The following is a 12,180-nucleotide window of genomic DNA, read 5'->3' as shown; positions in this document are numbered from 1 at the left end:
GTTAATCCCATTTTTAGGTGACTTTTTTGTGGGGCGTTTAATTTTCCCGGGTTTTTAATTTCCCGGGAAACGGGAAAAATATTTTTTAAATCCCGGGAATTCCCGGAATCCCGGGAAATTTTTGGAGCAGTCACAAAATCTTTGCTTTAATAATATTTCTTATGTTTTTCAAGCTTAAAAGCATTCAATAAGCTCAATACTATTATTTGGTGATAATCTACACTTCAAACATCAGTTCATAAATAGCTTAGAATTTAGAAATTAAAAAGTTTTTTTTTCTTTGTTGTGCTTTGGATTTAAAGTTGAACTCAATTAATAATACAAAGTGATTCAAATGAAAAAAGTCTCTTATATTTCTTTTATTTATTTATATTTGTATTACATGACCAGAAAAGCATTATAAATATATTTTAAAATATCCAATAAAGACAAGATTTAACAACAAATACAATAATTTCAGTCAATGTGAAATTTCAGATAAGATTAGACTTCATGTTTTATATAAAACTTATTTCAACAGTTATCTTTAAGTAACTATCGCCAACTGGAGAAAATGGGACTACAGTCTGAATAAGTATGAAGATTTTAGACCAATCAATTTGCAAATCGATGTACTAATTGTTTTGGTCTGTGCCTATTTCCACCAGAATCAATAAAACAAATCAAATCATTATGCAAAAAATAGCTTAATTTTATAGCTTAAAATTCCTATTAAATTGTTCATCTATTTTTACAACACAAACTGAATTTCCAGACCAAAATCAGATATATTTTTTTCAATTTCGAGAATTCCCGGGATAAAATATGAATATTTCCGGGGTTCGGGAATTCTCGGGTTTGAAAAAATCCCGGGAATTTTGTCCCGTGATTTCCCGGGATGGACGCTCTAATTTTTTGAAATAGTCGCAGTTTTTCATTTTTTATTATTAGTTACATGTTTGCATGTTTGCCCACTTTTGAAATAGTAGTTTATGCAACAAGTTGCAAAAAGAGGAATTTTTCAGCACGAGTCGTACATTTATCCAACGAGGTTCACCGAGTTGGATTAATACGAAAAGTGCCGAAAAAATCTAGTTTTGCAACGAGTTCCATACAACATTTTTTGCAATTCCAAAAAACACACACTAAGTGAAATTTTATGTCAAATTTTCATGTATTTTGTCAATAAATCATTTAAATCATTTTTTTTTTTTGAAAAGTGTTACTTTTCGAAAGAAGTGCTGAAAAGTTCAACTTATCAGCAACCATTTGAGTGCTGAAAAGTAGAACTTTTCAGAATTTATTTTGAAAAGTGTTGCTATTCGATTCTGTTATTTTTGGTACAGAAAAGTAGGCCATTTCGTCGTTCAAGAATGACAGGAAAAGTAAATAGTTTCACGACGGAATTGCAAAAAAATATTTTTGAAAAGCAGAAAAAGTTCTCTATATTTTGCTTTTTTGAAATTTGTTGATACGACCCTTAGTTGCTGAAAATTGATGTTTGTTTGTTTTTTTTTTAATCAAGACTAACATTTCAAAAGGGCCAAACATTCTATATTACACCCTTTGAAAATGTTAGTCCTGGTTTAAATTTTTTTTGAATATTTTTTTGAAAAGATAAGAAAATTTCGGACCATTCGTTGCTGAGATATGCAATATCGTATCAACAAAACTCAAAAAAGCAAAATATAAAGAATTTCCTTAGCTTTTCAAAAATATTTTTTTCAAAGGTGGGCAAACATGTGCACTAATTTAAAAATGAAAAACTGCGACTATTTTCAAAAAAGTCACCTAAAAATGGATTTAACTTGAAAACGAAGCACTTTATCAAAATTTCACTGAAGTACTTTTTGATTGCAAATTTGATTTTACATCGAAAAATGAAGTTGAAAATTTTTTGCGACCAATATTTCGATTTTTTGAAAAAAATCAGTATTGATCAAAAAATTCATAACCCGGTCAAAGATGTTTTGCACAACCTGGAAATTTCTGAAAAGTCGGCATTTGATGTCCTCTTAAACATATAAAAAAATAAAAAAAATAAAAAAATTATAAAAAATAGTGTTTTTATGCAAATCAAGTTTTAGTGACAAAAAGTTAAATAAAAAATGGACAGCTGCCAAATTTGTATGGAAAGTTAAATTGACATACTAATGATGCAAAATGGCTTCTTTGGGAATACCGAAGACACCAAAAAAGTTTCAGCCGGATTAAAAAATACAAAAAAGAGCGGCTCAAAAAAGAGCGATATTGTCTACCTCTAGCCTCAACAATAAAAAAGATGACATTTAATTTTTTTACGGAAGTAGGTCAATATTGAGTTTTGCCAATTTTGTATAATGTCATGATCCTTTTGAAAATATGTATACTTAATTTAAAATCAAAAGTTTATTAAGGTGGCAAAAATTTTATTTAAAGCTTTATTCGCTCGCTTCTTGTCAAGGTCGGGGAGAGGGGCTTTAAAAAAATCATTTTTTATATAATTTAAACTTTCTTTGAAACAAAAAGTATTTCAATATTATTATAACAATAAATTTATGAAAATATACGTTTTTTTAAGGCTTTCGTAAAATTTTGATCGTGCGTCTAAAAATTCAAACACTTAAATAAAATTTGAAATGGCCTTAATAAAATTTGATAAGGTATACCGATTAGAGCAGGACGGGGCAAAGGTGCGCACTAACGATTTTAAGTATCAAAATCGTTTATGTTATATTCGGAATTCCGACTTGTTTAAGGATCAACTTTATTTGTATGCAAAAATAGCGAGTTAACAAAAAATAAGTTTGTTAAAATAACGGGTAAAAGTCACTTTTTGGCATATTTATTCAAAATTTTAGGTTTCCAAACTAAGGTATGCAACATTTCAGGTTCACGTAACCTTAAAATACTTTTAACTTTTTTTTTTGTCGTGCATCTTGTCGCTCGTCGATTTTGTGCAAAATTTAGTTAGGAACGCCATTTTGACTTCACAGATCCCCACAATTCGATTTCAATCCTAAGATATTCAATAAAAACAGAAAAAAAACTCAGTGCTTTGTTATGTATTATATCAAATAATTTTCTTTCTGTCAAATGCTGCCTCAAAACTCAAAACAACCTTAAAACACAATTCGTCGAGTGAGAACCGCACTAAAAATGGGCCTAAACTGATAACACCTTGCGTATCGCCGCAGTGAACCTGCCTCTTCCCCCTCCCGTTCACAAAACTGATAAGACACCGTTCGACACAAGCTCCGGTTGGCGTGCGTAAACTTCGTTGTCCATTTCATTTTTTTTTTCATATTATTTCCAGCCAGCAAGTGTTTTTACACCCGGGAGTAAATATTTACCACGGGCCAATATCAACACACAGCTCCGTTAGGCCGTCAGGGTCTAGCTGTCTGGGTTGGTTGGCTGGTTTGTTGCTACTTTTGAAAGATGATTTAACTGCGGCATTTTCCAGTAAACAACAGTTGAGGAGATTATGCGCGGCCTGTAATGACGCTTAACGAGGTTAAACCTTGGTTGACTCACTTCTGGGGTAATCTTCGGTCTCTTCGAAGAAGACGGATGATTCTTGGGGAACCATTTTTTAAATTTTAGCCTATTATGAAATGAGTAAGTAATTACCCCCAAAAAAGGGACACGCATATCACATTAACCCCCAGTTCAAATAAGATTTTAACATAAAAAGCGTGAAATCGTGACATCGTGCAATAAAGTTGCGACCAGTCACAGGGAGTGGTACGTGGTACGGTAGCACCCCTGGGAATGGACTTTATGGGTGCTAAATCGAAAGAAAATGACATTTTTTTTCGTTCCCCACTGCGCAGCATAACTTCGTGGTGCGGTGAAAGTCCATTAATCAGAGTGGAAAATGAAAAAGGTGAGCACGTGGTGGTGCATCGCGCATGTTTTTGCTTGTGCGTTGGAGGGACAACTTCAGTCGTAGGGGGAGGAGGTTGTTTTTGATGCGTGTAAGCGTTATCAAATTTGTCATCGCAGATTAATGTTTGCGGTGGAGGGAAAGGCGCTGATTAGCTAACTTGTTTTGATAGTGGTGTTGATGTAGGAAAATCAAGTTTAAACATTTAGTAAGTCTCCATTTTCATCAATTTTTGTTCAGTCACACCACTGTCTACTAAAGATGGTGATCAATATGAAGCCACCTGTGCCTCTTTCGACGCTAACTTACCAAAAAACTGCCGGCTCAAATGATTCGCAAGTCACGGTGAAATTCTCGGAATCGCTGGACACTTCAAAAGGAAAAGAATAATCATCATATTGACTCATTCCATTATCCCATCTCCGATGATCGGAAATGCCAACCGATCAAGCCTGCACAACTCGAGCTCCAGCCATGTCTCAAATCCAATAAAATTTCGTAACTTGCCCATGTTTGGCGAGAATCGCCCAGACGTCATAACCGTTTTGCTCGCGACTCGAGAATTAAACTTAATTAAAACTGCCTTGTCGATTAGCCTTATTCGATCGTCGATCAGATGTTTCCTTCAATTTGATCGATCGTCACGACGTCAACGTCGTCTTGTTTGGATCAGCAACGTGCGATCAGCTGCGCGATCAACAGGCTCGCGATTTTGGGCGCGAAAAGGTGATAAAACTCGGGGCGAGACCAAGATTAAGTGTCGTGATGTCCGGTGGGAAGAGCATGGCATGGAAAAGTGTCGAATTTTAGCAGGTTTAACGCGCTTGAGACAATATGACACTTGATTTATTTTTCTGGCTAAAATTAATCAACGTCATCATCATACTTTTTTCTCGACCCTCTCCGATTTCAATGAAACATTGTAGACATGTTATCCTAGGCATATATAAACCATTTTTGTGTATATGGGCCCAGTTACACTCGATAATGACATTTGAGAAGGGCGTAAGTGTTTTAAATATTTTTGTGTTCCGTAATTTGAATATTGCTGTATCTCGAAGCCGTTGCATCGTACCAAAAAGTGAACAAACTTGTAGGAAATTTACACTGAAAGAAAAAAACACTCCACTTTTATCAGATTTTTTGATTTTTATGTTTAAAAGTTTAATATTTTTGTGGAAATAGCCTAAGATGTTACGAAAAGACTCACGAGTAATGCAGGATGGAACAACTCACTTAAAAAATACAAAAATAATTTACTGAAACTGTTTTTTTTTTTTTCAAAGGTGCTCTAAACATCAAAATTTTCAAAATCCAAACACGAGAGTCGATACTCTAGACAACTTTACATAAAAGTCTCCATATTGACCATTGTCCTAAGTCCAATCCTTGTGAAGTTACATCGGTTTTAAAAATAAAAATGTTGAAAAAAAAGGTTTTTTTATGGTTTTTCATAATTTGTATATGACAGACTTGATTTTCAGTCTCGAAAATATTTTTACCAGAAAGCTCGTCCAATTTCCCATAAGTTTGCCTTTGACCACATTTCAATTTGATGTATGGACTTACAGATATAAACTAATTTACTATCCAGGTTACTATACTACACTGAAAAAATATTATGTTTTCAGTTATGAGCAATGTAATTAGCTTTTATTAACAAAAAGTATTATTATTTTTTGAAAAAAATAGTGATTTTGTAAAAAATCGAAATTTCATGCAAAAACAAATTTGACATTACTTTTTAATGCAAAATTGAATTTGCAATCGAAAAGTTCTTTACAAATTTTTTGATAAAGGGTTTTCAAGATATAGCCACTGAATGTTTTATTTTAGCGAAATATTTGCAGTTTTTCGATTTTTTAAAATAGTTACCATGAGTGACCATTTCCAAAAATATTTTTTTTGAAAAATTCAGAAAATTTGCAATAAAATTGTCTAAGAGACATTGCAGATTGGACCTCGGGTTGCTGAGATACAGCGGCTTAAAGGAAAAGAAACATGAAAATTGAAGTTTTCTAAGTCTCACCCAAACAGCCCACCATTTTCTAATGACGATATCTCAGCAATTAATGGTCCGATTTTCAATGTTAATACATAAAACATTCGTGAAATTTTCCGATCATTTCGAAAAAAATATTTTGATTTTTTTTAAATCAAGACTAACATTTTAAAAGGGCCAAACATTGAATATTACGCCCATTATTGTATCGTCACACCCAAAGTTAAAGAACGAGGGGATAGCCCTCACGAAAAGAAACGTGAGGAAAGTACTATTTTGCGAGAGTAAAGACCTCTCGCGTGTTCATTCGTTCATTGATACAGTACATCCTATTGAGTGGCTTATATGGACAAATGACCGCCACTTAGTCACCGAACCATGGTACGGTAAAGGCACGGTTCAATATGCCGAAGGTCTTGGGTTCGAGTCTCGGTACCGGTACTTTTTTTTATGGATGAACTTTTTTTGAAGATGAACACATGAGTAAAGTACTATCGGTAATTTCGGGATTTATCCTCTCCGTCCGCACACAGTACCATTTTACTACCGAATCGTGCTCTTTATCCTCTCGTATCACGATGCCCAGTTATGGGTGCACAAATTGGACCTTATCAAGACACCTTAGGAAGACAATAAACTGTCACTGAATCCGCTTTGTAAATGCCGGCCCCGATACTCTTCACGGGTGTTCCCCTCAGGAACAGGGAAAAATTTATTTTTTACTTACTTCTGAATATTTGCCGATTCAAACTGTGAACTTGTACAGTTAAACATATTTTCAGAACATGGGGAATTATTTATAAATTTTACAAATTTCTGATAGAAGCAAAAGTGAATGATGTAAAAGCATTTTGTGTGATTTTGTTATGGCTTTATTGTCTTCATCATAAACTACAACTTTGAGAAAGAAACCAAATCGATCAGAAAATCCTTTCCCAAGGTTGGGGAATAGCATCTAATTCCAGCGCGCCTCAAATGTTGCCATATCAGCACTTTGACATTCAATTACAGCTCATTTAAAGCGTTTTCATCTGAAATCGAGTGATAATTATCTCAATAAGATGTGAGCAAGCAAGTTTCTATCAAAAAATTGGCAAAATTAGTTGTTTGAATAGTGAAAATCAGCATATTGGATGTAGTTAGGAGCGAGTGCGTATCCTGCGAAACATACGAGAATTCCCCTATTGATTTTCGAATATTCACATAACATTTTTGTTTGGTTAGCACAACAGTTATTTTTTCAACCAAATACAAAAATATTGAAATTATAATTTCATGAAATCGGACGATTTAGTGAAAAACTGCTCCAGACTTTAACGAAATGGACCAAGCCATACAGGTAATCCTTATCAATCCAGCTCATCGAATTCTACAAAATGTTAATTTTCAACCAATATGTCTTAAGATGTTGTCAATATAGGGTCAGTTTCACGTGGTTATCTACACTATAAATTTGAAATAAGTTGTTTTTCAGTAAGCTTGCAGTTAGTAGTCTGTTATGTATAGTTTTGAAAACGGACGTTCAAGTCCGCTCCAAACTCACTTTTACTTTATCTAACAACAAAGTTACGATCGTAGCACACCTGTTACCAGTCCATTAGTGAATCCTCAAATCACAGCCTACTCCGTCACATCCCACCAGGTCGTGCGATGATCCAATCTCTTATCATAGCATTGTGTCCCCAAACAGTGTCACCCGCTAGTCGGACATAACCCCAAAAACTAATCGTGGCTGCCACCAACCGAAGAAGCCACCAAACCGTGTGCGCAGACCTCCCCGACGGCTGTCGAATGTCCGCGGTTTGGAATATGAATGAGTGGAAAGTACCGCCCTAAGTCGAGTCGCTCAAGTGGGATGCGCCGTCGGGCGTATCGTTTACAATTTAATAAAACGTCAAAAACGGTGCGTTCAACGGAATCCTTTGCCTCACATCTCTTTCTCTCGAAGGTTGGTTTAAGAGTCAATTTTGTACTGTTAAGAGTGAGTGAATTATTAATTAGGAGGTGGACGGAAAAGTGGTGTGTGTAATTGCGGTACTTTCGAGGCAACAAACGTGACACAAACCGAGCCTAACGAGCAGCTTCGGAGCAGACGGGTTATGAATTATAGAAATTGGTAATGGAGAACCCGTGGACTCTGTTGGTTGGGTTGAAAAACGAAAGGCCGCCGTCCGTGATCCGGACTCTCTTGAGGTGCGTCGTCCAAATCTCGCCTCACGTAAGAGCGTCACAATGTCAATCATGCAATTTTTGTTATCAGCAAGAATCGGAAATTAATAAAATTGCCCAATTAGTGGGTGAAACATCGACCACTCCTCGTGGTTATCAACTTAACAAAAAATAACAAGCTCGTTTTCGGTTTCACAGGTTGAATAAATTGTCAAGGCCGAACCACCTGAAAGTTCGCCTGTAATCGGAGACAGTTCATTAGTCTTTGATTACGACGCCATCAATCATGAGTTCATTCGTACGAACGAACGTGCGACGACGACGACAACGCGATTTTGCTGTTTTGGCGAACTGCTTAAAAAAAATGTTTGCAAAGCCCTCTGGGAATCACCCAAGTTGGTGCACGTTTGAAAACACAAAACCTTTGGTCGTAACCGGGTGTTGAGTACGCTGTTTGCTTGGTTCTTCTGAAGAGTTACTCAACCTTTGGAGGTGATAACGGGTTGTAGTGGGTCGGGGACATTTAGCTGATAACGATATTATGTAATGGTTAGCTCTGAAGTTAAAAGGAACACAATTTGACAGCAATCACAATTTATTGTTGAAAATATTCTCAATTGTTTGAATTGGACCTGGAACAAGCTTAGCATATTTCTGATTTTTTAACGCTACGAAATTATCGTCTCATGGCAGTGTTTCCAGAATTATTCGTTTATTTAAATATTTAATAATTAATACATGAACTTGCCATGTCCTCTAACAATCTTGCTAGAATGCCAATGTGTTACAGCAGGGTTGGCAGAAATGCTGAAACATGAATCCAATAACAAGTTTATTTGAGTTTAATTCAATTCGTCATGACCGAATGTCCAGAGTCAGAGGTATTAAAAACACCCAAAAAGCAAAACCTGAAAATTTGGTTTTTTGGACCTTTTCAAAAAAAAACTCCAGATCTCTATGTATTCCTGTACAATTGGGTACTAAAGTCCTATGTCACTTTTTATGTACAACAGTAAAAAACACGATTAAAAACCATTTCTGATCACTTTTTTCATTTTAATGCAAAAATTTTTTTTGACAAGACAACATTTTTTCGATGGATCAACTATGGTCCCCTTGGAACGAGCTGTCAAGTAGGAGCTTTTCTGTCAAGAAGGACCGCGAGGTTAATTTTTCAAAATTGATTTAAAAATCCATTTTAAACTCTTTGTGCTCGTACAAAGGGTCATTGTACTCAGAAAAATAAGCTTTATCGCTGTAAACAATAATATCAACAATCTAAGCTTCATTTTAGGACCCAATTATGAGTAAATACTGAACTACTATCATTTTTAAAATAATTAAAAAAATAATAATAAATAAATAAATAAATAAATAATTTCAAATGAGAAGATTTAAACAAAGAGGATTGTGTTTGGTTTTCATTTGACTTTATAATTATTAAAAAAAAATACTTGTGACAACTCTCCTATCAAGGGAAGTTAAGCTTGTATGAACGTTTGGAATTTCCGATTCTGTGACAGTCACAAAAGCTTGGAATAAGTCAAAACGATCATTCCTTTCCTTTCGTAAGGCTCAGCTATTCCGGGAATTTCACCGTGACTCGCGAATCATTTGAGTCAGTATTGCTGCGAAGTCAGCGGTGGCTGGTGGCACAGGTGGCTTACCTTCAGTGGTGTGAAAATTGCCTCTCCTCGATCATCATCAAAAACTGTGAATTCAAATATTTGTTTTCAGGTTAACGAAATAAAATGCAAAATTTGTCATACATCATTTTCCGCAAATAAATTGGTTAATTTTGTAAAATTTGGCATCACTGCACCTTGCCGACCTTCATCGGCCATGACGACGACTCCGACGCTCAAAACTGTGCCGTCCTTCCCGGGAGGGCTGTGAGTTTGCTTATTTTTCCAACGAAAAAACAAAGAATACAACCGGTTTTATTCTCCCCTCGCATGATAAGTGAGCAAACCGCCGACTATCAGCTTAATTGATCGTACACACACATTGAGGCAGCGAGGGGCTTCATTTGCATCAAAGTTGACCGTGGTCGATCCTCCTTCTTGAAGGCGCAAGCGCGCGCTGGAGAATCCTACTGACATCATGGGTTATATTTAAAAGTGGTGGGGATGCGTTGTTTGCGTTGAAGAGGCTTAAGGTTTTGCTACTTGGTAGACTTTGAATCGTCGGTTGTTATCAGCTGAGAAACTTTCTTTGAAATGAGTGTTTGCCGATCTTTACTTTTAAAGAAAAGAATATGAAATTTCCAAGAATAAAAAAAGGAGACTTGAAAAATTGATTTTGAGATTTGAAGATTATCGTTAATATCTTTAAGACTTGATGACTTGAAGTCATAAATACTTGAAATCATAAAGACTTGAAGTCATAAAGACTTGAAGTCATCTGACTGGAAGTCATAAAGACTTGAAGTCATAAAGACTTAAAGTTCTTAAGGATTCAATAAAAGACTTGAAATCATGAAGACTTGGACACTCGCATTGTTGATGACTTGAAGTCTTGAAGACTAAATTTTAAAGATTTGGAAACTGAAGACTTGACTTGTGGACTCATTGATGTATAGAACCTGAAATTAGGTTACATTTATTACAGTAATTTCCGTTCGAACAACCAATCAATCCACTATGCTCAGAAAAGACAACAAACTCAATAAAGATACCCCCGGAATCGTCAAGTTGAGTAACCCCACGACTCCAGAAGCTCGCGTATCATAACACATTTCTAGATTGAACTCAATTAGCTAAATTGGTTTCCTCTCGTATCTTCCCGCAGGTCCGCAACCATGAACTGACCGTCACACCTCGTCCAATCGAAATGAGCGTCGCCAAACCCGAGGGCTTTGCCACGATCCGGACCCGCGGCCTATCGCGCAGCACCAGCCGGTCCGAACAGTTGGCCGGCAATGTCGTCGTAGTGCCGAATCGCCGCCAATCGGCGTCGGCTTCGATGAAATCCGCCGACTCCGGACCGCTGTACGAGAACGCGTACAAGAGTTCGTCCGCGGCGTTGATCTGCGTTCCGCCGCCGGTTCCACCGCGGACCAGCTCGGAACTGTCGTCCTCCAAGCAAGAGCAGAAGGAGAATAGGCATGAAGATGACGATGTGTTTTGTACGGCTGGGTTGACGTACGAGACGTTCAAGCCGGTGAAGAGTCCCTCGATCAAGGAGGACATGGACGACTACGTGAGTCTGGTGCAATCGTCGGAATGCATTGACCGCTTGAACTACGACTTTGAACTGCCCCCGCTGAAGAGTCCGCAGTACATCACCGAGCTCAAGTTCATCCAGTCGAAGGCCATGGATAACGGGAGTCTGTTTTCGCGGCCGGAGAGTCCTCCGTACGGCAAGATCCGAACCAGCTATCGATCGTCAACTCCGGAGAGTGTCGACAACTGCTCGTCCGGCTCGTCCACGTACTCCAACTCGCTGGCCAGTGGGAAAACGAGCAGCTTGAGCGGGTTCATACTTTCAGAGGAACCCGTCAAGACGGGCAAGTCGGCGACCTTGCAGTACCGCAAATCCTACTCCAACTCTCGGTCGGAGATCATCTACGAAGAACCAAAGAAGCTGCTGCTGCTCGGTTCCGCTGGCCAGTCGAGCGACACCGACTCCGGGTACGACGGCAGTCAGAGCAATAGCTACCTTAAAGCGCACAAGAGTGCCGAACTGCTGAACGGCCCCCAGCCGGCGTCAATTGCCGATCCGACGGTCGGTCGACCAAAGCTTACGCGAGGATACTCCACGTTGGGACATCCGCGGGATGTTCGCATTGCTGGAAACGGTTATCCCGTGGCCCCGGCCCGGACGTCGTCCGCGGCGGGCGAAAGCAAGTCGACCTCCTCGTTGAACGAGGTCGCCGCCTCCGCCGCCGTCGGAAAGCAACCTGAGCAACTGCTGGACCACAAGGTCGGCAGCCTGACAACTCTCCGGAGTAAGCCGATTATTCCGTGGTACGAGTTGGCCATCCGGAAGGATCACCGCCAGAGCTGCCCACCGCTGCAGGTAAGAGTCGTTACGTGATTTTCGAATGTTCCCCACTGCTTCAAATGTAAACATAAAACGGAAAATTTGCCGCTGTCAAACTCAGCGATCCCAAACGAATGCACCAAATGTTCAAGCAAAAACATGACACTTTTGTTTGTGT

The 12,180-nt window shown here is 37.9% G+C and overlaps 1 protein-coding gene across 1 annotated transcript in view; it reads left to right on the top strand.

The window, feature by feature from the left end:
• LOC6032185 (protein sickie) overlaps positions 1–12,180 on the top strand; it is a 45,703-nt gene that overhangs the window by 15,911 nt on the left and 17,612 nt on the right. Inside the window, exon 2 of the mRNA XM_038254916.1 lies at positions 10,809–12,038. Coding sequence (XP_038110844.1) covers positions 10,851–12,038 — 1,188 coding nt within the window. The 5' untranslated portion in view covers positions 10,809–10,850. The remainder of the gene's footprint in view (positions 1–10,808; positions 12,039–12,180) is intronic.

This window comes from Culex quinquefasciatus, chromosome 2 (genome assembly GCF_015732765.1).
Source record: "Culex quinquefasciatus strain JHB chromosome 2, VPISU_Cqui_1.0_pri_paternal, whole genome shotgun sequence".
Lineage (NCBI taxonomy): Eukaryota > Metazoa > Arthropoda > Insecta > Diptera > Culicidae > Culex > Culex quinquefasciatus.
The sequence above is the reverse complement of the archived record's forward strand: the minus strand, read 5'-3'. Positions and strand labels throughout refer to the sequence as shown.